Genomic DNA, 27,846 nt, shown 5'->3' on the forward strand with positions numbered 1-27,846 from the left:
TGTAAAGATAAAGGTGTTCCAGAAAACTTAAAGTCATCTTGCCCACAGAAGCTGTGGATGCCCCATCCCTGGAAGTGTTCAAGATCAGGCTGGATGGGGCTTTGAGCCGCCTGGTGTCCCTGACCATGGCAGGGGGGTTGGAACTGGATGATCGTTGAAGTCCCTTCCAACCCAAACCATTCTATGATCTGATAATGTTTTTTTCCTTACACACTATCCTGAATTCCTGTCACCCAGAGTAAAGTAGCTGTTTGTGCTGGGTTGGCTTTGCCTGGCACCAGACTCCCACCCAGCTGTTCTCTTACTCTCCCTCTTCAGCAGGACAGGAGGAAAAGATAAGGTAAAAAAACTTATGGGTCAAGATAAGGACAGAGAGCTTGCTTACTAGTCACCCATCACGGGCAAAGCAGATGTGCCTTGGTGAAGATTAATTTGTTGCCAATTAAAAATAGGGTAGGATTGTGAGAAACAAAAAAACCCTGAAAACTCTTTCCCCCCTACTCCACTCTTCCAGAGCTCATTTTCACATTTTCGTTCCCAGCTGTTCTACCTCTTCCCTGACCAGAGCAGCACAGGGTGATGGGGGTTGCAGTCAGTTTGTTGCAGCTCCTCTCTGCTCCTCTGCAGGGCTGCAGGAACAGCCTGCTCCACCACGGTCTTCTCCAGGGGCTGCAGGGGAGCCTCTGCTCCAGCGTCTGGAGTACCTCCTCCCCCTCCTCCTTCACTGGCTTTGGTGTCTGCAGGGCTGTTTCTCTCACATTTCTTCTTATCCCTCTCTCTCAAAAACTCCTGCGCAGTGTTTTTTACCCTTTCTTAAATATGTTATCACATAGATGCCACTAGTGTCGCTGACTGGCTCAGCTGTGCCTGGCGGTGGGTCTGCTTTGGAGCCGGCTGGGGCTGGCAGTGGCCACCTTCTCACAGAAGCCACCCCTGCAACCTCCCTCCGCTACCAAAGCCTTGCTGTTGTAAACCCAATATGCTGTTTAATTGTTCAGTGAAACTTCTTCTCATTCCTAAAGAAAAATTGAGATTTTGTTCGGTATTTGTTGTGTGTTAGGAATATTTACAAAATTAATTGTGAGTTCTTTCAAAACATTGATACCTCTGAGTCGTAGTAGGTAAAATTCTTGTATACTAAGGAAGTCTTTCAGCTGATGCATATGTCTGTAAAACTGGGAGGGTTTTAGAAAGTAGAAAATACTGGTGGGACCTTTACATGAAAGCTGTATGACTGAGTTGGATAAATATTGAAGGAATTTTATATGTAAATGTAGCAGAAATGCATTATTTTAAATAAAGATAGCTTAGAAAATTAGCATGGAATTATTGTATGTAGCTATTATGCCACAGTATAGATTTCAATTAAAATTTAATTGGGCTAAATATATGTTGATAGTGCTGGATAACATAAGTAGTTACAATTCTAGAAAGGTTTCTGGAGAAATGAAATGTGTGACCCAGTGTCTTATTTCAGTCCTTCCTCAGAAGGAATATGGTTTTGCTGTGTTTTCTAATCCTTGATTTATTAATTACTGATCCTTTTTCTTTTGAATATAAGAAAAATATTTTTTGAGACATCTTTGTATATCACTTTCTGTCTCAGCAGCATTGCCTGAAACACCTGTAGATGGCTCTGCTCAGCCACCTGTGTCTTGGGCCATGGTACTTTCACAGCCCCCAAAGAAAATTGTGTCATCACCAGCATCTGAAGGTCTTTCCAGAGGCAAAGCAAAGCAGGATAGTGAAGCAAAGGTACTTGAGAATTGTCTGTTCTAAACTAATTTATGTCACTGTGTGATTGTGTGTCTTGGTATGAGTTACTGCCGTATTTTTCCTAGGCGCTGCACAGTGTCCACTTCTAATGTAGTGTTTAAGAAGTAGTATAAAGTTACTTTGTCCTTATTAGAATTTTTCTTCTCTTGTAGTGGAAAAGAATAACAAGGTGTCAAAAAGACAGTGCCACTCCAGCAACACAAACTTCCAACTTTTAGGCTGGACTTTTTTCAAATTTCTGATCCTCAGAATGAGACGTGAAACATGGAACTCTTGTCTTATTTGAGAGGATGTTTCCTACTGAAATCTCAATAGTTCAAATACGTTCTGATAACTGTGAAATGGGCTTCAAATGAAGAATTTTTGCAGTAGCTCTGAATTTCTAAAGAGAGCTTGAATTTTGCTTGTCCATTTAATGTCCTAGCCTGGACTGATTAAGATACCTTTTAGTTGTGCAATTGTCATCACTTGCATTTATTTTGGTAGGTAGTATTGGAATAAATCAATTTCTGATGGTCACGCCTTATGATTTTTTCAGCAGTCAGAAACAAAAAATGATGCTAGTGAAACTGAGCCTGAAGAAGGGTCAGAAAAGAAGAAAAAGAAGAAGAAGAAGAAGAAAAAAACAAAGTCACCTACTGATGTAGAGAAACCTCAAAATGAATCTACTACTATACAGGAACCACCAAGGATTGAGGTACGGTGAAGAGGTTGCTGTTGATACATGTTATGAGTATATTGAAACACTGAATGTTAACACAGCTTTGTACCAATTTAAGTTCATATCCCATTTTTAGGGGGTGTTGGTTCAGGTCCGTTTCAGTTGACATGTTTGTCAGAAATTACCGGTAGGGAACAGTTATGCTTTTTGACTTACATATTCAGTGAGCACAGAGGAGTGCAAAGAGGCTTAGGAGCAAATATGGAATGATGAGTCAGAGAGTCTGGATTTTAACAGGTAACAAAAATAAGTCAAATTTCCTAAATGAAAAATACTCTGTAGTAACTGTTGCAGAAAGCAAAGAGCACAAGGGCTGGGTACCATAGCGTGCCACAGTTTTAAAGAATATGGTACTAGTATTACAATTCTACCCATCTTGCATCTGGGAGCAATTTCTGTGTAACACAGTTGTCACTGCTTGCTGATTGCTAGTTCCAGGTGTTTTTCTAAATTCACATAGCTGTAATAAGCAGAGTAGTATTTTGAAACTTTTTGTATCGATATTGTGAGGGCTTTAGACCCTCCACATTAGAGAACTGTTGTATGGTCTGTGGTTTAACACCGCTTCACTGAAAGCCCAATATTGGGCAGCACCGTGTACATGTGTTTATTTATACGTTTGCTCTAGTGTACATAATGATCCGTCTGTGAAATGACAGCATAAAGAAGCATTCCTGGCTGGCTTCTGTTCTGTACGTTTTAACATGGAACATGGAGCAGAACTGTGGCTACGCTTTCTTTTCATTTGTCGTTCGTTATCCTGGAACAGCACAAGAAATGAAGAAATGACTGGTTATGGATGTCTGTGTTAGGGAGTTGTGGGTAGAATCAAAGATCTGCATGTTCTCTCTCTAATGAGAACATCTCAATTTTTACTGTGTGCTACCATACAACGTCTGACCTGTGAATGACTTACCATCTAAATGAAAAGAGAATGGCAGGAGTCATGGAAAATAGTAGGAAGGTAATTAGGCTATTGAAGACAAAAATGGGGAAAAAATGGTATGGAGTCATGGAACAGGACATATGCATTGCACTGAAATTCATGCTGTAGATGCAGCATCTGTTGTGGCAGGGAGGAATAGCTTGCAGACCCTTGTGGTTTGCTGGGAATTCTTGTGTGCTCATCTGTTTGAAAAATGGGTGAGATGCTTGTATGAAGCTCTTGAAAGCAAAGGGCATGAAAGGATCATACATGTGGAACTTCTGGCACCCAGGAGGTTTGAGAAAATTCTGCTATGTGCAGATAGGTGCTATCCAGAGCAGTATATTGGTTTGCTTACTAGTTTTATAAAAGTCATTCATTTATATACACTGTTAATGAACATAAATGGATGCATTTGGAGAAAAGTAATCCTGTTTTACCATACACAGTGGTAGGCCCTGAGCTAGTTATTTTCCCTGAGGGGGGAAAAAAATGAAGCTGCTATTGTAAATCCTGTCAGTCCTGGTAGTACTAGTCAAATGTGCAAACAGTGGTGGGAATTACTAAGAAAATAGAAAAGGAAATGGGTTATGATATTACATAAATCCAGGACATGTCCAGTCTAAAGATGGTGTGGATTTTGGTTTTTTGTGTTTCTGCCACTCCTTAAAAAAATACACATACTTGAACTAAAAAAGATAGACCAAAGGCTCCAAAAATAATGAAAAGGTATGAAGCAACTTCTGTGGGAGGCGAGACTGAATAAACTGACTTCTCGGTCTGTAAGATAGATGGTTAAGTGGGAATCAGAACTGATAAGGAAATAAAAAGGAAATTATTTGATGTCCTAATTAATGAATTAAGGTAAATATATGGAGGTGTAATTTTACACCGAGTGCTAGATTTTAATTACTCATTTTACTACAGGATGTTGCAAATGCCAGAAGTTAATTTTAATTCAGTATGTGATTGGACAGACCCAAATAAAAATTTAATTCTAGTGAGGGCTGTTTAAATGTGAAGGTACTACCTCTTGTTCAAGATGTCCCTAAGCAGGAAGAATGTGTTTATCAAACATTTTTCCCTTTCTTGCAGTCATCTTTTGGCATACTTCCAAGCTTCTTCAAAAATAGTAATGAGGTGTGTCTGTCCTTATGCTAGAGCTTCTGAGCTTGAACTTATTAAATTAAATCTTCTGGGCTGCAGAGTGTTAGTATGTTCAGTAGTATTGTATCACAGCTAAAAATGTGTCTCGGAAAGTGGGAGGAGAAGCAATTGAATGAAAACCAAGCTGGTGGATGAGGATCATTATGGTTGAGGTAGTGGCTATAAAGTGACCAGTGTGGAGCAAGCTCCAGCCTGTCTGCACTTAGTTAATCTGGAGTCCGGATAATGTATCCTTTACTAATAAAACTTACTCTCCCGTCTAAGCCTGCATAATCGCTTGAGTGATTTATCTGTTTATTTCCATACTGTAGTCAAGAGTTACTACCCTTTCGCCTGCCCTTTTTGTTCTTCACCACTCACATGTTTAAGGAAGAATTGCACAGGTGGAGACTACTGGAAGAAGAGGGAAGTTGTTTGTAAGGCTATTAAATGATCTGAAAAATACTCCTTTAGCAGATACTTACCTCTAATTATTTCTATTAGCTTACAGCAATAGCAAGCTGCAGTTGGAAGCGTTTCCCTTGTAAGTTCTTTCAGCCCTGAATTAGCTGCTGCATAAATGACTTAACCATTGTAGTGCTCATTATAGTTGGTGACACTGCACTTGGCTTCTGAATTTTTGTACAGTGAAACAGGGAGAAAATTGAATGTAGAAAAATCAGTTTTGAGAATATGGACTTAATAGTTCTTATGAAATCATCTTCTGATTTATTTGTTTAGGATGCTGAGGAGTTTCCTGATTTGGCAGCTGCTTCTGATAGGAGAAACAGGCTAGGATCTCAGAAGTCGTCTACTCTTGTCAGAAAGCAGTCTGAAGTAAGTAATCTTAGAACATTATCTGAATGTTAGGAAAATAAGGAGGAAAAGACTGAAAGTTTTAAGTGGGACTAAAGGTGGAATTCTTTTGATTAGATGTAGGTGCTTATGATACAAGGCTTTGCTCTTGGCAGTCCCCTTAGACATTATGTGGACTGTGAAGAGCTGCTCACTGTATTGAGTAGATTCATACCATTCCAAAGGTGACACCTTTTTGGTCTCTGAACTGCTGGGCTACACCTTCCGACATAGACACCTCTGTTATTTACACTCGGAGGTTAGTTGAGATTAATTGTGTTTATGTAGTTTATTTTCCTACAGGTAGTGTTCTAGTTTGATTTTGCATTTCATAGAAATAATAGTGAGACTCTTTCACTTTCTGCCTTTGCTGTTTGTTCATATAATCAAATTCCAAGGGCATCTGAACAGTGTAATGTTTTGTTCTCAAACTGTGTGAGGGTAAGAAATTGAATCTAACATCAGTTATAAATATGAGGAGTTTTTTTCGTTTCGGATTTTTTTTACATGAGTGAAATAAATCCTAAGGATTAATTTGGAGATTTATGTTTGGGGTTCATTCCCATATTAAATAAATCACAAGGATTGGAAATATGATTGCTCTTGCAAAAATAAAGGTGAAATTCTAAGCTTCTGTTGATTTGAAACTGGTTTTGCTGCTAGAAATTTTTGTCCTTGGTTTTGTTTCACTGTGAATATTAGTGGTTTAAAAAAAAAACAAACAACCTTGTTTTCTTTGAGGCAGTAAATTGCATTGACAGGAAGAATGAACATGAAAAGGCACAGTAATCATTCAGACCACATTTGTTACAAAGAAATTGCTATGCAGAGTTGCACCTCAAATGAAAGAAACCTTTTTTGTAAATGTGAAGTGGAATATAATCTCTCAAAGCTTACATGATCATTAAGTTGCTTATACTCCTCTGTAACAAATTTGATAATGAAGCTGCCCTGCTGTTTTTTCCTTCCAGATGAGAAAAAAAGGAAGGAAATGATTGGTCTGATTAAAGTAGTATAGCAGCCTTTCATACTTTTGGAAGGCCACAATAAGGTCTTCTCAGAGCCTTCTCTTCTCCAGGCTGAACAGCCCCAACTCTCAACCTTTCTTCATTGGAGAGGTGTTCCAGCCCCCTTGACAATTTTCATGGCTGTCCTATGGACCCCCTCAGACAGGTCCATGTCTTTCTCTTGTTGGGAACCCCAGAGCTGGATTCAGTACTCCAGGTGGGGTCTCATGAGAATGGAGTTGAGGGGGGAATCACCTCCCTGATCTGCTGGCTGCACTTCTTTTTACATAGCCCAGGAGGGAACTGGTTTTTTGGACTGTAGGCGCACATGACTGGCTCACATCCAGTTTTTCATCCATCAGCACCCCGAAGTCTTTCTCTGCAGGCTTGCTCTCGATGCACTGATCCCCCAGCCTGTACTGATATTGGGGATTGCCCTGACCCAGGTCCAGAACCTTGCACTTCACCTTGTTCAACTTGGTAATGTTAACACAGGCCCACTCCTCAAGTCTGTCAAGGTCACCCTGGGTGGCGTCCCTTCTCTGAAGCATTTCAACTTTACTACTCAGCTTGGTGTCACTCACAAACTTGTTGACGGTTGTACTCAATCCCACTGTCTATGTTCCATTTGAAATCAAAATCATCTTTACTTTACCCTTTTCCATGTGTCTTTAAATATTTTCTTTTCCTCCTTGTCAACCTTTGTCTCTAAATTTCAAAGTTTCATGTCCCTGATGAGCCTTGGTATGGTTTGTCTCCCGTGCTGGATGGAACTCCCAAGGTGGATGGACTGTCAGGGAAGCAAGGTTCATCTTCTATATTAGAAAGAAAGAAAACACAGGTAAATCAATTCATGTTGAAAACAAGTTTGCAACTCAAAATGACAAAGGAAATTAGTATATTTAAATATAAGACTAAGTCCAAGCTCATCTGTGGTTGTATTTGTACTTTGTTGCTCATAATTTGAGATAAGTGACAAGATCCTCTTGATTAAAAGCACTGTAATAATTGGCTAGCCTCCAGTTTATGATACAGTGTTTAGGGAAAAATTCTAGCTTTTCATTAATGTCTGCAAGCTTCAGATACCAGGAATTTTTCTTCCACCTGTATTACTTGATCATGGCATAAATCCAGTCCAACCTGATTGTCCTAAGGAGTTGGGAACATCTTAAAAGTGGTTCTGCCAGATTAAGACAAGGAGGCAAGGAGATCCACTTAGCTTGGGGCAAGGAGGAAAAATACAAAGCAGCAGTGAAGTCAGTAAGTAGTTCTGTGCTGAGTAGGTTCTAGTATAGCTCTGATGCAAGATGAGATCCTAGGCTCAGAAGGAAGTGACATTCCTTAACCCTATTGTAACAAAAGCTGTAGTGAATTGATCCTCCAGGATAAGACTCCTAAAAGTACAGAGTCTTAGAGTCACTTCCTTAGCATGTTCTGCTGTCATAGTTTGCCCTTTCATAGTCTTTGCTAGATTATTTATTTGTAATCTTTGTATATTCTGAATCCTTAAATGTGGTACTAAGTTGGGACACTGCTTTTGCCTGCTGTTCAAAGCAGACAGGTTACTGCTTATAAGGAGGTGGTACTTAAAGGTGATGGCCTCTCTTGTTAATAAGGCATTGAAGATAATGATGTATATTACAATCACACATCCTGGAAGATTCACTGCTTTTAACAAAATTTTCAATTTTGGTAAGCCTTTTCTGTTTTTCAGAGGTAGGTGGCAGTCTGACCAAAGTGGGAGTCTGACATGTAGCACCTCCTTTATTAAAGACTTTATACTTCTATGCTTTATTCCGGTAGCTATTCAAATGTTTTTTGAATGGTTTGTGATTTTTTTACTTTTCACATTGAAGTTGATCAAAATGCTTTCATTGAATCAAGTAAAAAATCAAAATTACAATGGATGAAGGCGTTAAGAGTGTATTACAAATACACCATACAAAATAACGGTCTTTACATTCTGACATGGAAACCATTACTGATTGGTACTGAACTTGTTCAGGAAACATCCAGAAGCAGTGGTAAGAAGAGTCAGATTCCTGTGCAACTGGATTTGGGTGGCATGCTGGCAGTCTTGGAGCAGAAGCAACAAACAGAGAAGTCAAAGCAGTCTTCTAAACCTGTGGTGTTTTCAGGTATTGGTTACAATGAAATTGCCTTTCTTTCAACTTGAACTGTTTTTAGATATTCAAACACTAAATATAGCCTGATTTTTGATTTCTAATGATTTCTGAACATGCAGGCAGAAGCACAGCTCACAACATATAAGAGCAAATGAAAGTTCTTAAAAAGAAACTGTAAAAAGCATGGTAGTCTAAATTGCTTGGGAAGACTTGGGGAAAGAAAAATCTTCAGGACTAATATTTACATATGGTATTCTTTTAGAAATCATTGAGGTGATTGAACTTTAGCTTTGAGAATACTAATGTTTGTTGAAGTTTTTGCTTTGTCTTAAATATGTGTGTTGCTGTTGTGATCTGAACCTGCAGGAAGGGGCTTCACAGTAACAAAGGTTTTCTTACGGTGTTCTGATGCTAGAAATCCTAGAGCTGTAACTTCAGTGAAAAAGTTGCTTTGCCAACACAGGGTTAATCAGCCCAAGCCAAAGGATGAGTTCTGCCATATCTGATGATTGTGAAGTAACTGCTGTTAACAAAATGCTAGGGTGATGGAGAGAATCTTTCAGACCTTGTGGATGCATAACTAGGAAGCAGAAACAAATAGCTTGGTGTCTTTTTCATTGTAGGTCAAAATTTAGCCTTGGCTATATTCAGAATATTTTGCAAAAGGAAGCATGATGTTTGCTAGAATTTTGTAATGATAAAATTTCTCTCCTTATTTCAGTAACAAGTTTTAAAAAAATTATTTCAGAAAGAGAGGTAATCGTGAGAGAATTAATCTCACAATGTATGATAGCTGAAGTTTTAAATAAAAAGCTCAAAATACCGAGCGTTGATGAATTTTTCCCCCCCTTCATTAACTGAGAGAACTTTAAGATGCTTTTTAAAATTCTTTTTCTGCAATTGAGCTCTTTTCTTCATATGAGTCAGTTAAAATCAGTGCTGCAGAGGTGCTAATAACCAGTTTTGTTCCTACAAAATTATATAGTGCATGGAATGGTGAGTAGATGGTAGAGTACAAAAGGTATGGGTCACAAAACCTATTCTCCAATACTAAATTGCCTGTGTCTGAATCTGCAGCAGAAGAAATATTATGTGTCATGTTTGTAACCTGGAAATAAAAGGCAAATGTTAACTCAGCTTTATAGCTTTTTTTAACATTCAACACACCCATTAAATTGGTGTGTACCAAAATGTAACTTTAGTTTGTGAAGTGGCATTGTGCTGACCTCTGCAACCAGAGGAGCAGAGTGAGCAAGGAGGGCAAGCAGTATGGCTGCAGACAAAAGTTACCTTATTCCGCTTCATTTTGTAAATAATGTATGGATGGAACAGCACAGTAAATGAAGATGGCTTAAGACAAGCTGTCAGAAGCTTTGGGTGTTTTTTAGAGAGGAGGGGCTGCACAAAGGTTGAAGCTCTTTCCACTGATACTTGCATCATCCTCTTCATTGACTTGCAAATGTAACCTGGTTTATATTGCAGGTAACTGAAGTTTGACAAAGTGCTCTCAGGATACAGCAATTCCTACTGATTTCAACTTGAAAAAGGAGAGTAGTTTTTAGGGTGTGAGGTCATGGCTTGGAAGGTCCAGGTTCAGTGACTTGGCCAGTTGTTTAAATCTTCTGTGCTCTAAACCCGCTGAAAAATGCAAGTAAATTAGATAGTTGAGAGTGTGCTGAGACTTAGCTGTAGCTTTGCATTACTCATTGCCCATCTGAAAATTAACTTCAACTTCATTAAGCTTTAACAATTGGTAGGAGTAAGTGCTTCAGATTATTTACAGCAATTAAGTCTAAAATCTGTAATACTGCAACTCAGTATTTATCTTAACGCAGTACAGTATCTATGGAGGAGGAAATGCCACTACCATGAAACATGGAGATTCCCGAAGGTTTACTAAGCCATGGTGGTGTTGAAGATAGCTTGGAGTGCAGTGTTTTGCCAAAATCTGATTTTGAGAATTCAGGGACAGAGCTTGTGATTCTAGTTGTATAATAACAGTAGAGGACATACCAGTCTTTTGGGAGGAGTATCTTAATTTAAAAACATTGTTTAATGACATAGGATTGCCTATAAATATTTTTAATAGAAACACAACAGAAATTTAGTATGTGTACAGTAGTCCTAATCCAGTCATTAAACTTGTGTTGGATTCTTGTTTGGGTACTTGTTATAGTTGATGCAGACTTTTTCTCTTTTTTTTTTTTTTGTTTTTTGGTTTTTTTTTGTTAATCTCAGTTGGTGGTGCCATACCATTGCTTTCTAAAGAACCTGCTACAGCCACAAAAAGTCACCGTTTAAACCAGGGAAAGATGCCTCATAACCCTTTGGATTCCAGCGCTCCATTGGTAAAGAAAGGGAAACAGAGAGAAGTCCCTAAAGCAAAGAGACCAACACCTCTTAAAAAGGTGCTCATATTTTTCCTTAAATAGTAGGATAGAGGCTAGTGTAACCTCAGTATTATACTGAGTCTGTTAAACTTCTGATGTGGAGATCTGCATCTCAGTGTCCGCTTGTCTAAATTGAATTGTAGCTTTCCTTGGTTTAGAAAAGGGGAGAGGAGGGTGGAGGGGAATAGGGGAGTCTTACTATTATATAGAATTTCTCCCAGAATGTATTTTCTCAGTTAAATCACTTGATAGCTGAAGAAGTACCACTACAAAAGTGTCCATGCATCATTGATACAGGGAATATCCAAAGAAGTTTACTTGGTTTGGACAAGATACGCTTATTTGCAGGGCTGGGGAGAATGGGTCAAACAGAAGTAGTATTTAATGTTTCTGTGCTCTTCCAACCAGAACTTCAGCTAATTCTGCAGCAATTAGTGTTAGATCCACCTGTCAGTTTTTCTTGTATCTTTCTTCTTTGCCCATTCATGTTGCTTCCTGTCATGTCTTCTATACGAAGGATTTTGAGATGCCACTTCATGGTCTGGAACAATTCTTATGGAGCTAGTGAAGGTAGTTTAGGGTCATTCTGTGCTGCTTAGTTGAATTTGAGAACTGTACAATATAAACAACATATAACAAAACCTGGGGGATGATTCTCATTACTGTGTCTTCTGGCTCTACTATCTTCATGCCATCTATTTCCAAAGTAAGTTTGAGAAGATGAAAATTGTTTTGTCTGTGAAATATCTATGTTCCGAGTATGGTAGGGAGCTTATTTTTGTTCATCTTTCACAAATGCAAATGGAGAAATTTACTTTTGCAATTAGATTCTGTGATATAATTAATTAAGAATTTGGGGTAGATGAGCTGAGGTAGCGGTCACATATACAATGACTGCTTCTTAGCAGCTATGAAAGCAGAGAAAGAAGTATGTTTCAGGAAAATGATGATTGCTTTTACCTGCAGTAGCATGTTTGGATCCAGCACATGTCCTACTCTCCTTCCTTCCATCTACCATACAGCTCAGTTATCCTTTTTCTTCAAACAACAAATTCAGAGACAGCAGTCTGATAGACTGACACAATATTTGTAACCAGGGAGTAAAAGGAAAGAGTAACTGTGCATGCACCACATGTGCGCTCTCTACACTTCCCCGCTCCCCCCACCGCCCCCGGCCAATTGGCAGTCTGAAGGATAAAGAGGGAAACTTTTTCACCTAGTTCTCTGTATTCAATCAATTCATTACTTTAAATTTAGTTATGCACTTGTTGATCCCTAGTAATTATTTTCTCCACTGAAACCCTGGTAGTCAAAGAAGTAGTCCTTTTCTATGTAAATTTAGGGAATATCTTTCCTTCTTTTTATGTGCAAATTAAAAAAAAACTCAAATGTTGTAAAATTTGGATGATAGTGTCAAACTTCTTTATGAATGGTCTATATGTAACCACTTGGTAAGAGAAGGTGCTTTGTTATCGGTAACATTTAATTTATTTGAGTTTTATATGTTCTTTTTTTTTTTAGATTATTCTGAAAGAAAGAGAACAACGAAAACAGCAGCACCTGTTAGAACAGACAGCAGTACCAAAAGATGGAGATAATATTTGTAAGTCTGCAGAAAATGTTGCTGAGGATAAAACGCTTCTACAGGATAGTCAAGCAGGTATCTTTCAGGAGAAGGCTATAATACCATATGTAGATAAGAGATTTGAGAGGAAGCATGCTTAGTACTTTCAAAAATGTGTAGCAAATACTGCCAAATAAAAACTAGAACTTCAGAATTTGCCAGAATTCATCTTGGGCTTATGTAGAGTTTGAAGTGTGCCAAAGCTGACAGCCAATGTACTTGAGTAATTGGGATTCTGATTACTGTTCCACACTTCTATGCCTGTTGGATTATGTGTTGTAATGAAAGTGTTTGCATCTCTCTGGCAGTCTGTTTAAAAAGAGGTATAATAATAAAAACTAAGAGAGAAACAAACATATGACCTGTTCCCCTGCTACCACAGACTGATAGAGTACTGAAGTAATGACTGTTCAAGAGGTACTCAACAAGTTAGTCTTGTCATGGTGCTTTTTGGTCTGTCTTTTCATTGAAGTATCTTCATTTACATTGATAGCAGTTCCTGTAACGCAAGTTGCTGAAGTGCTTCTGGAGAGCACCGGGGTCAAGGATTCCACAGAAGGTTCTATGACTTCAAAGCAGCTAACTTCTCGTCTTCCAAAAATCCATAGTAGGAATTTTAGAGAGTAAGTATTGGTTGTATTGATGTCTGGTTTTCCACAGTGTGACTGATACAGCATTTTTCAAACAAGATACTTCAGTTGCATTCTGCGGAACACTACTTGGAGGTTTGTCTGAAGGTTCTAATTACTTTTTTTCCCCGTTTTTTTGGAAGCTGACACACAAAGAAATTATGTCCAGAGAAATAGTCTATACATTGTAATTCTCACTTCAAAACACATGTTTCTTGAAGGAAAAAAAGATCAGAAATTCATTAGAGGCTAAGGAAGGAAAAGGAACTGCTGTTAAAGTATCTTATTTTTAATAAATGGGAGTGCCAGCTTACTACCAGAGTAGTCCATCTTACTTATTTTTAGCCTGTACTTTGGTTTTCTGCTGCCAGACCAAATGGCAAAAATGTAAAGACTATGACTAGCTAGATGACATTTTCATGTTGTGGCTAAGCAAAGAAATAAAGGGAAGATTTATGGGTTACTATGTAGAAATACTTTTAGGTTTTTTAAACAAGCATGTATACATGTTTCCCTGTAGAAGAAGAAATAGTCATTACTATATGTGAAGAGATCAGAGATCCAGTGACAGATTATAACAGTTGCTTTAGGTTAGCAGTGTTTTAACTTGTAGTTTTCCTCCCATAAAGGCACCTCTGGCCTTTTTGCAGTTCAGGTTATAGTAATAGCTGATATTGATACAGCTGTTCTTTATCTCCCTGATGCCGTGTGTTAGCTCTAATTTAACTTTTAGTTGCTTTAAAAATCAAGTAATTGGTGTCTTTGCCACACTGTTTTACTGAAAACACAGTTTGGGTTGAACTTGTACAGGGAAAGTCAGTCCTACCTATTACATACAGGGTGTAGAGCATTCAGCAAGGCTTAGAATATGTTGTCTTTACACAAATTTTTCAGTTTTCTAGTTTTCACAACAAAAAAATTTTCAGTGTTTTAGTAGACTTGTTTTTGAGACTTAGTGAAATGGAATGAAAATAGTAAATAAACTCTTGTACCTTAACATTTTGAGATAATTGTATCTTTTAAGATCCAGGATAGGTCTTGTCAAGTGGCAAATATGATATGATATCTTTCTGTTGACTGCACAATTGAGATATCTTTAGTTTTCTCTTTAGAGTCATCTTTACCGAATGATTTTTTGTGTAAAAGATGGGCAGAAGAAAATAATTTGGAACCCTGAGCTTTCCCAGGGAGTACTAGAAGGGTGAAGTACATCTGGGTTTGTCTTTATGAACACCATAAGGCTGTAGTCTGATAAGTGAAATAGGATGACAGACAAAAAATACGAACCTGTGGAGGAGGAGGAATTTGATCCAGGTTTCCATCTTTGTTATAAGTAGCCTTGTATTTATAGAAATAAGTAAGAATGTTATACTTTGGTTGCTGTACTTGGATTTAATGAGGTCAGAATTAATGCTTTCAGAAAAATGCTTCACTATAAAAATGTGTATGTATGTTTTTTGGTATAGGTTTAGTGTACATGTGTGTATGCATTTTTAGTAAAGTTTGGTAGGGGAGCCAGACACCACAAGTAAAAAAATCTTCTGTAAGTTCTCAGCCACTGAAAAAAGTAAGTTTTTGTTTTTAAGTATATAACAAGTGTGTTTGGTATGGAAACAGAAAAAATTACAAGGACATAGAATAGAAGGTAAACTATTTATATTTTACATATTATGTATTTATGTTACAGTTTTAATTTTAGGGGTTTTAACATTTAATTGATTCTTTCTTCCAGTTACTGCAGCCAGGTACTTAGTAAAGAAGTTGACAGTTGTGTGACAGATCTCTTAAAAGAACTGGTTCGTTTCCAAGATCGCTTGTATCAGAAAGACCCAGTAAAGGCCAAGATAAAACGCAGGCTTGTTATGGGTCTTAGAGAAGTTTTGAAACATCTGAAGCTGAAAAAACTGAAGTGTGTCATCATCTCTCCTAACTGTGAAAAGATTCAGTCAAAGGGTAAATAAGTTTAAAAAAAAATAATAATGTTTGTTAAATAAAAGAAATGCAAAAAAGCAGACTCGGTATGCTGGCAGCAGTTATTATTATTGGAGGAACTTATTTGAATAGCCTTTGAAATCCAGTCATACAAAGATGCCTGTGTTCTTCGGGCTGTTGGCTGCTGTGCAGCTGAAGGGTGAGCTGAGTCAAGCTATCTGGGGTGGGAGAGGTTACCTGACACCAGGATCCGTTTAGGTATTGATTTGCAGTGCAGCTGCACAGCAGGTTGCACTGGCACAGCTGAGAAGGCAGAGGTTGCTGATGCCTGCTGTGCCACCCCAAGAGGTCCTGCTATCAGTCTCTTTTAGGCCACCGATTGACTGTAAGTTGTCAGTGACCGTTTGGTTAGCATTTGTTGCAATTATTATCATTACTTTCTATTAACTTTCAAATAATTTCTTAGCAGCTGGGTCTTTTTTTAATACCAGATTAGACTATACTATACATACAACAAAATGCAGAACAGTAGCAGTCTAAGGATACTGCTAATTAAGAACTGAGAAAAAAAAAAGACAAATTGTCATTTAGAAATTGAGATCTGATGCTGTTATTGAGATCCATGTATTTTTTCCTAGAGGCTCTTGTAATTTCAAAATGCATCCATAATCTTGGGGTATTTTTGCTGTCTTTTATCAGTACTGTCCAGTAGTTATATTCAGGTTGAATAGTGTCATTCTTTGCTAATTCTACTGTCTGTTCTAGGTGGGTTGGATGAGACTCTACACAACATTATCGACTGTGCCTGTGAACAGAATATCCCATTTGTTTTTGCCCTTAATCGCAAGGCTCTAGGCCGCTGTGTGAACAAAGCAGTGCCTGTGAGTGTGGTGGGGATTTTTAGCTATGATGGGGCTCAGGTAAGCTGAAATGTGTAGGTTCGTGGGTTTGTTTATTTTTTACCTGTAACGGGAGAAAAAATACTCTAAGGTTTTGTTTGTTTTGCTTTTGTACACTTAGGGTCTTTATCCCAGGTCAGTGGCTTACATGAAAAATTCTTCTTGTTTTGGAACTACAGCCACTTAACACTGTTCAAAACAAGTAGTTTGGCCATCTCTTCCTGACATCCTCTTCATCTAGATCTCTTTCCAGTCCGTTGTTTTTTTTTTCTAGAGGATTGGTGTTTTTGTAAATGCTTATAAATGGCTTGCTTTTCGTGTCTTTATGTGGTACTTAGCTGCTTATCTTTTATATGTGAACGTATGTTTCTAATAAGGAATATTCATTACAGTTTGTCATAGAAATGTGAGAAGTTACTATATGATTTAAGCTCTACAAATATTGTTTATTTCCATAGGACCATTTTCATAGAATGGTACAATTGACAACAGAGGCCAGGAAAGCCTACAAAGATATGATAGCAGCTTTAGAGAAAGAAGCTGAAGGAGGACTAAAAGAAACCCAACCCAGCATCTCAGCCACAGAATATGAAAAAAACAGTTTATCAGAAATGGGTAAAACATCTTTCAAGGACTCTGATGAGGATGTACCTAATTATAGTGAGTATTTACCGACTTGTTTCTTCATTCAAAGGGCTCTTTGAGTTCTACAATTTGCAGTGGAACAAATGACACCTGACACTTACGTGGTTAGTAGAGGGGGAAATTCTGCTTTTCTGTGGTGTACCCCCTCTCCAAATTTTATAAACCTGAGGTCAACTCTTGCTGAGAAAGTCTTAGAGAAAATTCTTCTCTGAAATCCACCGATGGCAAGCAGTACTCATTTGTCAGAGGAGGTTTAACAGAGGCTCCTTATTATTTATATTTGTTAAAAAATTATGAAGTGTTTTTCTACAAGTGCATACTCTGTAACTCTATGGTGGACTTCAGTTTTGTATTGAAGCCTGTTGGAGATGCATCTTTCTGTCCATAAGTGTTCATGTTTTATAAAGGCCTCCCACTTCTTAAAATACTTTTCTCCAGCTCTGCTCATATAGTTACCAGCCAATAACAGTAATCAAGATACTAGGCAACTTAAAAGTGCTTTGAAAGTTTTGAGAAGTTCCGAGCCTTTTTTAAACTTGGATCCACCTTCAGAGTTACTCTTGGCTTGAGTAGGGGGGCTGGGTGCAAGGACCTTAATGGATTACATCACTCCATAGTATTCTTTCTTGTGTCATCTGATGTCGTGTGGTATACATGCTAACAAGCCCATTTGCTAATTTACCTCAGCACTTTGAGGAGGAAGGAGAGAATCAGTGTGACTTTTCACTTAAGTTTTTCCTCAAGTATTATACAGTAACCTCTTTGTTATTTTTTGTTTTTTTTTTTTGTTTGTTTGTTTTTATTTTATTCCAATATTCCCTAGTTAAAATCTGGAAGAGAAAACTTGAAGAAGAGTATAACCCATATGCACTGGAACTGGAAGAGAGTGCAACTACTGACGTGATAGTGAATTCAGAAGAGCATCAGTAAATCCAGATCCAATTTGATTGGGCATTTCATATTTTTTTTTTTTTCCAGATCTTTAGGAATAGGATAGTAAAGTAAATTTAAGGTTTTAAATTTAAGAAGTATCTGAACTCAGCCAAGTAAACTGCTCTGAATCACTTTAAGCAAAATGCACACTGGAGCACAGGAGGCACTGGCTAATGCTTTTACTTTCTATGTATTTGGATGTACTATAGCAGATGAGAACAACAAATTGTCTGAGCCATTTGAACTGGCTTGGTTTAGTGGTCAAAAAACCCCACAAACTTCAGTGGTTTTATGGACTAGCGTTGATTTGTTAGTGATACAGTATACCAAAAGAACTTGCTAGAAAGATGGTTCTATTTGCAAAAAGATACCATGAGCCAAAAGATTGGGGCTTGGTTATTTTTTTTTTTTCAAACTCTCGTTTAAAGAACTTCACATGGTTTTTGATTGTGGGTTTGGTTTGTTTTTTTTTTCTTCTGAATAAACCTGCTCAGATGGGCAGGCTGGCATCAATGTCACTTTCTTTTGGGCAGGCAGCTTGTTTGAAACTAATTAAGGAAGGCCATGATGACATAGTTCCCAGTTAGCTCTTCTGTGTGGTATTCTGTTCTTCTGGGATCATACAGCAGGTGTAAAGCAGAGAGCATGGACTACAAACATCTGAAATTCCTGAAGTGAAAATGCTCTGTTTATGGGATTTCTAACATTAATTAAGTGTACAGGGATGATGTTTCTGCTGCTACTGAGACTAGTTTATTGTAGGTCCTGCTTTGAAGGTAGAGGGTACGAAGGACAGCAAATGTACCAGCCTGCTATCCTGTCTGTACCTTTTCCAGGCTGACAGGCTCTTCATTCCTTCAGTTTGGGGTTGTGTCAGCATACATATAAATGAAAGAGGTTTTGATCAATCTCAGTTTGTTTTTAAGGTAGGGAAAATTTTTACCTTACAGGAAATAAAATTTTAAAAACAAAATGTGCACATAATGGTGGTGGAGCACCTTAGTGGGAATGTCCTATATAAATACCATTGTTTACAAGTTGCAGACCCAAGAGGACAAATGCAAAGAAAGTCATTGGAGTATGCACGTGTAACTTATGTCAGCTGTTCTGAAAGGTGGTATAGATGCCATGTGCTGCTGCCAGCATCTCTGAAGTATGCCTGTAAGTGCTTCATCACATTGAACGTTTATAGTGCAATATTTTGGAAAGTAGCTGCCTTGTGAAGTTAGACATGATATAAAAACTTTAAATAATTCTAAACTTCAAACAATTTTGTAGAATGTAAATTGTATAAAATCTGTTAACAATATATTGATTCTATAAAAGTACGGTTGTGACTTAAGTAAACTCTTCTGGTGGGCATTTAGTAATACTTGAAATGTCAGTTTTGAGGAAGAACATTGCTAAGGAAAGCCAGCCTTAAGATGAAATGCACAGTTGGTCACTAGTTATGTGATCCTTTTGTATTAGTTTCTTCTAATCTTAAATGGAAATTGAGGGTGACAGATCCCAGTGATGAAATATGGTTTTGGATAGCCCAGTAATCCTTGATCCAGAGGTAAGTTGTGATTTATTGCTTGTGTCTGCACTACTTTGATACACATCCAAAACTCTCTGAACCTAGTCACTGCATGGAATGGCAACCAGTCAGTGAAGACCATATTAACTGCTTTTTTTTTTTTTTTACCATATTTTCTATTTTGTATTACTGTAGAAGAGCATGAAAAGTTACTTTAGAAACATTGCAGATTGTTCAGAATCTTAGGGAGTTATTTCTTGTTCTTAGCATGTAGCAAAGAAGTTTACTATAAGGGGTCACAGATGTGTTCACCAATTCTGTTACACAGATGTTCTTTCACAAAGTTGAGCTCAACAAAAATCTGCCAGTCTTTTTTTAGTACTTGGAGTATTTTGCTGCAGATATAAGGCAAAACTCAGGCTATTCTTATCTAAAACTCTGACCGTAATGCAATAATTTATGATTGCCAATGTGAAAAATGGGGAAAATTATTTGTGTACAAGAATTTTCACCCTGTATGTGTGACCACAAGGTGGTCTGGTATTGGGGGGGGGGGGAAGTCATTCAGGAAGGTTGTAGAGTGAGGAGAATGCTTTCTTCAATGTGGGAAACTAATTAATTTAAATCTTACCAGTTAGGGGATAACCTAGGATAAGTACAAACCTTTCTGCTTTCATTTGTCCCCATGGACCCAAGGTATAATCTTAGGTGGCTTCTTACTTGCTTCCCGATTGTTGAAAACCATTCAGAAGGCAAAACAGAAAACTTGAATTATGCCTCAGACTTTTGTTTATTAGATGCAGCAGGACAAAACTCTGAACAGCACTGCAGTAAAACAATTTTACTGTGGATTGAATAGGTCCTCACATTTTCAATCTGCAGTTCGCTAGGAATAGTCTTACACTTCATGCAACACAATTCTTTTAAAGCTACCACAGTTATCTCAAAACGTAGATTAATAATTTTCAAAAACTAGAGTCTGCTTTAACTTGGGTGCTTTGTAATCTATATTTCAAGTATCAGTCAGAAGTTCTTTATTTGATACAGAAACTCTGTCGCCAGAGGAAATGTGTTTGAACAAATGAACTTGCTGACACCAGAAAGGAATGCTTTTCAAAACACTGGGAACAGAGTGTAAGGGTAAACATATTAAAAGAAAATAGAGAAGTTCAAGTGCCTTTAAATAAACATGATCCACATATTATTAATCTCTAAATCTTATGTCAGGATCCTCAAGCCCAAAATTAACTGGCTTGCTTAATGAACTTGAAACAGAAGCCATACGTCATACTGTATTGTTTGAACAGCACAAGTCTTATCGAGACAGCTTTTGTGTTTTCATTAAGCTGAAATAACTGGCATCAGGAAACCAGAGACAGTTTACAGTATGGGATGGGTCACCTTTCTTGTAGCATGTTACTTAGTTGTTCTTTGGTGCAGTAAGAATATCCTCTTCTACCTCAGGCTTCAGGTGATTCTCCTGAATATTGATTTTATTGCCAGCACTAGCACTCACAAATACCCCTTTGAATGCTGTGATATTAAGAGTACTGGGTACAGTTTAACTTGCATACGTTTCTCCTAGCCTGTTCATTCCTTTGTCCGTTAGAGGCCGTTTATCTTGTTGCAGCTCTCCTGAAGAAGAAAACAGTTCAGAATGATGTGTTAATACTGCTTTAAAAATTAAAATGGAGTTTAAAGGTTGCCTATACTAATGTTCCATATGCAAAAAACATGTGTTGTATCCAAAACTTATTCAAAGTAATCTTTGTTCTAACTCTTAGTAGAAAAATGTTAAAAGTAGGGACTGGTTTTTTTTTTAAGGAAGGCCAGCTTTGGTGGACAGTAGGCTCTGCAGTCCGGTTGGATGTGATGAAATTAATATACATTCAGTATACACAGACTTACCGTGTTGGGCAGGATGAAGGAGCGAGATGACATAACCGTAATACATGTCGTAGATTGAGCAGATTTTACAGCAGAGAGGGTCAAGAATGATGATGGGACAGGAACGCTAATCTCTTCGTTATATAAATATATCTGGTTGCAGAAGCCTTGTAGGCTATTTGTAAAACTGGGACTGTAGTACATCCAGTAGAATAACACTGTAGGACATAATATTTTTCCAAAAATTCTTACCCACGTTTCCCTCCAGTTTTGCATCATCTTGTCATGTTCATTAATGGCATTTCTCCAGGTATCAAATTCTTTGGTCCATCCATCCTGACCAGCACTACCTGAGAATTGTACAAGGGGTGATTACAGAACTACATAATGAAGTAAATTGGTTATCTGTTCAGTTACAGTACTTCCTGTGTAGCATTGGGTTAGAAGGAACTAAAGCCACCATCTTGTCCTTCATTTTGCACTACGTCCTCTCATGTTACTTGGAAATAAATTCTATTCAAATGGTCATGTTTCTTCCCCTCTGCAGCAGACTTTATAGCCTCCAGATAAACAGATGCAGCGCCTTTACCTGTGATTCAAGATCTAGAAAGTACAACTTACAAGTTAAGAGTTCAACCCGCCTATGAAGTACAGGAATGCTCCAGTTAGATCATACCAAGTCTGGGGAGAAGAATGATGAGATACAACTGACTATGTCCCATTTGTAATTTCCCCATTTCTCTGTAATGTTACATAGTTAATGGTTCCTCATTCCATTGAGAACTTAAGAAGGGGCTATACATCTTCATAGAATTCTAGTTCTGTCTGCCAGTTTTTCATGCAGAATGTAACACTGGTGGTAACATCCACCACTGTAATATTTTCTCTATCTTCAGGACACTAGCAACAGTGTGTAATGCTCTTGGAGTAGTGAATGCTTCCCTCTTACACATTTACAGTAGGTTCATTGAGATGCTCTTCATTCTGCATCTGAGACAGAATTCAAAGTAACTGGCTATGGCAAGACAGCTTGTGTAACTACTACTGATTTTCTCTGACACCGACAGGAGAAGGGTTGAGCTGTTCCTGACAAATTCGTGTTTGTTACTAACCAGCTAATTAATTTTTCCTTCACCCTGCCAAGAAAATGCATACTGTTATCATCTTGCTTTTTACTGCTGTCTTGTTAAAGACTATTAAGACCTTCTCCAGGCCTGGATAAATTCTCAAAAGCTAGTTGCAGATGATGCTCACGTTGCATTGGTCAGCTGGGGCTACCTGAAGATCTTGCACAGCTGCTGAAGTTGGCTAACTGACCTCCTGCCCAGTTAGGGTGGGAACTCTGCCTGCCCAACTACAGGTGGTCTGCAAATCATCTGATTTTAAAAAATCCTGGGTGGTGAGTGTTTCTCTTTACCATTGCACTTCCTTGGCATTGAAGAATTTTTCTACATTACCCTGCAGAGTTCTGGCAGAGTACCTGTTTTTACATCTTTAGTACTCTTCTGACTTCCAATGTGTCTCCGTTAGTTTAGCAGTTTTAGTTTCATTTCTAAGACCGTAACTGCTGATTTGCAGATTAGTCCTTTTGGGAGGAGATGGAGAAAGGAATTTTTGTGGCTCTAAAACCTTTTACCTTTCCATAAACAACTGAAGTGGATACCCATTCAATAAGCAAGAGTTACCATTCTTCAGATATGCACATGTTTTACGGGTGAAAACTACAGAGCTGTACTGCTTGTCAGAGTCAGGCCAGACATGGCATACATTCAAAACCAGCCTACCTTTATCTTCCACTGTGATGAGCACTTCCGATGTTGTGTTCCCAGCTTTTGAGATTAATGAACATTTATATTCTGTATCTTCTGATACTGAATCTTTCACCCAACTCAGAATATGCACTCTGCCAGCAAACAGCATATGAGATTGCTCAGTGATGCATGCCTTCATCTTCTGTCCATTCTTCTTCCAGACAAAGTAGGAGCCACCCGGACCTGTAGATACATCAGTCAGCTTGTTTTCTAAGAAAATACAAAATGAGTCTTTGACAAGAAAACAAAAGCCTAAGACCTCAAGATTAGGCTCAAAAGCCTAAGTGGTTGATTGTAATGTTTCTTAGGTTTCTTCAGTTGAAATTCCAGAAACCTGGGGTGAAAAAGGACCTAGCACTGGTAATTGAGGTTCAAGCCAAAGTTGTAAATTAGTTTATACATGTAAAGGAATTCTGTCTTTATTCTCACAAGGGGGAATTTACCCCACAAACACGACACCGCTGATGCTGAACACCAGCACTCTCCCTATATGATTTCCTGTAGAGCTAGGCCACACTGCCTGCTGCTGAGCAAGCTAGCTTCTGGTATGAAGCTGAACCCATCTGAGACATGCCTTGCAAAATCTGAAATAAAGGCCAGGAGGGAGAAAGTTCAAGAACTCTGTGTGTCAAAGATGCTGGAACTAATAGTGAAAGAAGCAGAATTGGAAAAAGCACAGAATCATTAGTCACAGCAGGCAATTAGGCAAGACAGAACTTGGGAGAAGCTTGGATCAACAACAAAGAGCAATCTAATCTCTTAGCCAGTCTCATTGCCATTATTCGTCTTACCCTGTGAGGACAGAATTTGAATAAATCAAGAGATTGACAGTAGCCCAAAGACCAGAACAGCTGTTCCCAGAAAATTAGCAAGGTTGGCTGAAGTGTATTTGGCAGTATCAGAGCCTTTTCATTTAAAAGACATGTGGGCCAAGCTAAGAACTTTGCAGTAATTCTGATGTTTAAAGCATGCCTGTTTCTCCCTTGGGGCCTAGGATCCAGACTAACCTTAGGAAGAGAATACATAAAGGGAAATTTGGGGTAAAAAGAAAACAAATTATTTTTGTAAGTATTTCTTGAGAGAACAGGTTACCTACTACAGAAGTCAGTTTTTACTATGAGTGTTTTTGATTGCAAATCCGTGTGGCATTTTTCTTTAGGAAAAGATTTGATTCTAAGCTAGTGTACTGAAAATCAACTACTTTTTAGCTAATTATGCAGGCAGACAAAAAAAGAAGGTAGTCTTTAGATCTGTGCATTCCGCAGCATATGTTAAGTTCATTTGGAAATGAAACTAATACACTACAAATATGGAGACAGAAATTAGTAGTAAGGGTGAATGATAGAGAATGTGACCTAGTTAAAGCCTGGTAGGGTTTATTTCTGAGGGAAAGAGGGAGGTAGGGAAGTGGCACAATCTCTCTTAAGGACTGACAACAGCTTTGACAAAGTCAAGAGGGCAAGCATATGCTGAACTGAAAACAGCCTAGTGCACACACTCAAAAAAAGTTTGATGATCGTACTTACTCTACAATTAACAGTGGATAGTTTATATGTTGCTAAAATCATGGGAAGTCTGGAACCAGCAATAAGTTATTTCAGTAAGATAATGCTGAATTTGGAATGTGGACAAGTGGGAGGAACAGTTAAGTAAACAAGCACAGCAGAAAGATAGAAATCTTAAAAAGAAAAGTCTTTGAAGTAGAAACCTATCTTCAAAAACACTTGATTATAATTTCTAACAGATGCCTCAAATCTCACACAGCATCAATACATAAATGAAATTAAGAGATACTGTTCGCAGAGGTCAGGCTGACTTGGAGACATTATGGCCAACTTGACTGCAGTGGAGATCAGCAAGAGGGAGTGCTGCGGCACAAGCCTCAGGAGGAACTTTTCCAAGCATAGAAGAGTTACTGCTCCAGCATTGTAAAGTTAAAAGCCAGGTGCTTGAGTTTTATTTGCAGTAGTTCAAGCCTTAACACATGGGAATAGGGCCATTAACTAAAACCCTAAGCTTGAAAAATGCCATCCATTTTGGGGCCATGGGAGGAAGTGGCATGTTCAGTGCAGGAGGCTTCCCTAAACTTACTTCAAATGTTACTGTTCACATCAGAGAACCTGGTTTATTTTCTGGTGGTAAAGATCACAATCACTCTGGAAATCTGCCAAAAGCTCAGTTTAGACACAGGTTTCACCGAAAGACCAAAATCCAAGCATTTCCTTACATGCGAAATTTTGCAAGCTGTGTTGTTTCACGTCAGCCCTTCAAGAAGTTGCAACTGGGCTGTTACCTTACCTTTGTTTTCTGTGCGGTCAGAAGCACTGGAAATCCCCACAGAGAGACACTCATCCCCACTCATACAAGTCAGCCCACAGCAAAACCTAGGGTCAAGCACCAGTCAGGGTTTTTACTGGTCTTCACGTTTCACTGCAGTTTATCCCCAGTTTCCAGGCACTGTGCTATTATTTTGTACTTGCTTTCCTTTTCAGTATTGAGCAATAATAAAAACACACTGTGAAACAGTTTAATCTGCAAAAACTGAATCACAGTTATCAAATGCAAGATTTCTACGGCTCTAGGGTGACAATTTCAGACTCAGATGTAACGGTTAGAAAATATTTTTTGACGATAAAGTGAACTACTATGAACATATACTCTGCACTTGCTGTTGTTACTGTAATACAGATTAATTACATGCCTAGTGCAAACTTTTAAAATTAAGTTCTAAGGCATTTGATCTACTTACTTTGCCATCCGTTTTAAGAATGCGTGAAAAAAATTTTAAAAAAGTCATTAAATGAATACTCGAGCAGAGAATTCAACAGCACATCAGTCTAGGTATATAAGTAGCTATGTTTTAGCAACAATGAAAGGTATTTCAGACAGTTAACTTTGAAAACTTTGCTTCAATTTCACCACCGTAACACTTTTAGAAGGGGAAGGGTTAAGAATTGGCAAATAAAAAAACCCACCTTGCTGCACTGTCTGCCCTACCTCTTTTCTGTGTATAAGCCCTTCGTAATTTCCAGTGGCTGAGGAAGTGTTTGCTACTTTTTCATATAGGTGTCGTTTTCTCTGCTTTCAGCACTTTGAGCAAAATGGTACTGCCCAGGGAGTAACAGCCCGGGTACTGTCCAGGTAGTTTCTGCTAGCAAAATGGATTTTCTGACCTATGTCAAGTCAGGCAGACTTGCACAAACCATTCATTTAATACCCAGGTGGTTTTGCCTCAAGATTTTCCACAAGGTAAAGTTTCAGCAGGTGTAGATAGCATTAAAAACATAAAGCACTGCAGCTGCTTGTAAACTTCTACGACAATCTAATTGTAATCCCTGAATCACTGCTACAAATTCTGTTTTAGGTTAAAATAAATAAATAAAACCAGACTTAAAGAATTGGAGTATACAGCCACCTATTCAGAGCAGCATGCTAATGCGCCTGGCTGAACTGTACCAAATTAAGCATTTGCCATATACACATCAAATCCTGATAGAGATGCAGCTTTCAAGAAAGCTTGGAGATAAAAAGCAAGACATTATGGATTAAGTAGAGCTCACTGACAGGCTGGGGTGGGGGAGGAGGGCGAGAACAGGCCAAGCTACTTCCTTTTGCCAAATGCTGCAGCTTGCAGAGCTGTGTAGGAGGGTTCACAAGCCACCGAATGAAGCCATGTAGTGAACTATGCAGAAGTGCTACCCTGTTATTAATGTTTTTCCTCATTTTTTACAGTTTTTGAAGGGTAACATTAAAACACAGCTTTCTTATGAATTACTTAGAGAAACACTTCAAGACAGAGGGAGGTGAGCTGGGTAAAGTTGACAGCGCATTTGAAATCCACTGAAGATAACTGATAGGTACTCTAGCAGGGTGACAGAAAGTCTTATTTACGAATTCCTGTAACCTTGACATAGAACTGCTACCAGAGGCTTATCCACAGTGACGGGAAGTTTAGGTCTGGGAAAAACTCCCCTGTATTCTCCAATATACACCGAAACTCTCTCCACAGCTCAGAACATGCAGCAGATTTAAAAAAAAAATAAAAAGTGGCATCTGGATTTAACACGTGCTATCCAGCTTGCAGCTTTGGCTTGTACTGAATGCTACTGAACTAAACATCCCAAATTTCAGAAAACAAAGATCATATTGGAAGGTGTCATCCAGGGCAGGGATTAATTTTTAAAGACTGTAATCTGGGTGCAGAAAGATTATATTTTAAGTCAGAGACCAAAATTAGCATAGAAGAAGGTCAGTCAATTTTTAATATAGGAAACTACCACCAGCACAACCCTGTACTTGAATGAAAGTTAAATTTAAGGCTGGACACTGTTTGAGTTGTAGAAGTCTGAATCACTGTTGCTGACAAGCTAGGAAAATAAGTAATAAATGAAGCAATCAGGAGGGAAACAGATTGGAAAAGTGGGGAAAGAAAGAATCTTTAAATTGAGGTAAACATCTTTGCAGTTTTCTGAAAATAGTGTACAAAGTAGGTAGCCCTCGGATAATGTGGGTTTTTTGGTTTTGTTTATCGGTGGTTGGTTTGGTTTTGCTTTAAAGTAGGGGCAGACCAAGAAAATCAGACCTCTCTGAAATGCCAACAAAGAACGTTACTTCAAACACCAAGTAATTCATACTGAAGAACGCATAACATACTCCTCCAAAAACCTGATGCCTTTGTTCAATTACGGGTCTGTGAACCATGCGAAAGCTGGAAGTATCTTAGCCCACTGGCAGCGAGATGCAGGCCGACGTAGGGCACAGCATCGCCTTCACAGAATGGAATTTAAAAGCAGATTGGGAAAATGGCTGACTTGCCTATGAGGTGGAAATGCAATTCATAACTGTCCACATTTCCCAGCATGAACAGAATTTATTTAGCTAGTCTCTGAGCAAGTCCAAAAAAAGATTTTGCAATTGGAACCCATTAAGAATAATTAAATTAAGTACTAGCAAGCTAGAACAAAGGACTGGCAGAAAAACAAAAAAAAAGTGCTTCCAGTTTGAGTTTGCTTACTTATTTT

The 27,846-nt window shown here is 38.3% G+C and overlaps 2 protein-coding genes across 18 annotated transcripts in view; one reads left to right on the forward strand and one right to left on the reverse strand.

Annotated features, from left to right (window-relative positions):
- SECISBP2 (SECIS binding protein 2) overlaps positions 1-18,955 on the forward strand; it is a 28,837-nt gene extending 9,882 nt beyond the window's left edge. For 9 of the 16 annotated variants that reach the window (XM_055698348.1, XM_055698334.1, XM_055698341.1 and 6 more), the window contains 12 exons: positions 1,607-1,755; positions 2,315-2,473; positions 5,310-5,405; positions 7,152-7,271; positions 8,436-8,568; positions 10,795-10,964; positions 12,468-12,606; positions 13,064-13,193; positions 14,932-15,152; positions 15,897-16,051; positions 16,489-16,690; positions 17,499-18,955. In XM_055698348.1, the coding sequence (XP_055554323.1) occupies positions 1,607-1,755; positions 2,315-2,473; positions 5,310-5,405; positions 7,152-7,271; positions 8,436-8,568; positions 10,795-10,964; positions 12,468-12,606; positions 13,064-13,193; positions 14,932-15,152; positions 15,897-16,051; positions 16,489-16,690; positions 17,499-17,605 (1,781 nt within the window). In that variant the 3' untranslated portion in view covers positions 17,606-18,955. The remainder of the gene's footprint in view (positions 1-1,606; positions 1,756-2,314; positions 2,474-5,309; positions 5,406-7,151; positions 7,272-8,435; positions 8,569-10,794; positions 10,965-12,467; positions 12,607-13,063; positions 13,194-14,931; positions 15,153-15,896; positions 16,052-16,488; positions 16,691-17,498) is intronic. The other 7 variants (XM_055698336.1, XM_055698343.1, XM_055698342.1 and 4 more) reach the window with 4 other exon arrangements.
- A 1,210-nt stretch (positions 18,956-20,165) lies between these two features.
- Positions 20,166-27,846, reverse strand: part of SEMA4D (semaphorin 4D) — a 97,507-nt gene continuing 89,826 nt past the window's right edge. Inside the window, exons 16-18 of one of the 2 annotated variants that reach the window (XM_055698355.1) lie at positions 22,799-23,008; positions 21,267-21,364; positions 20,166-20,762 (exon numbers count right to left, since the gene is read on the reverse strand). In XM_055698355.1, the coding sequence (XP_055554330.1) occupies positions 20,733-20,762; positions 21,267-21,364; positions 22,799-23,008 (338 nt within the window). In that variant the 3' untranslated portion in view covers positions 20,166-20,732. Of the gene's footprint in view, positions 21,365-22,798; positions 23,009-27,846 lie in introns of both variants that reach the window. The other variant, XM_055698354.1, reaches the window with a different exon arrangement.

The sequence above is a fragment of the Falco cherrug genome, chromosome Z (assembly GCF_023634085.1).
Source record: "Falco cherrug isolate bFalChe1 chromosome Z, bFalChe1.pri, whole genome shotgun sequence".
Taxonomy (NCBI): Eukaryota; Metazoa; Chordata; class Aves; order Falconiformes; family Falconidae; genus Falco; species Falco cherrug.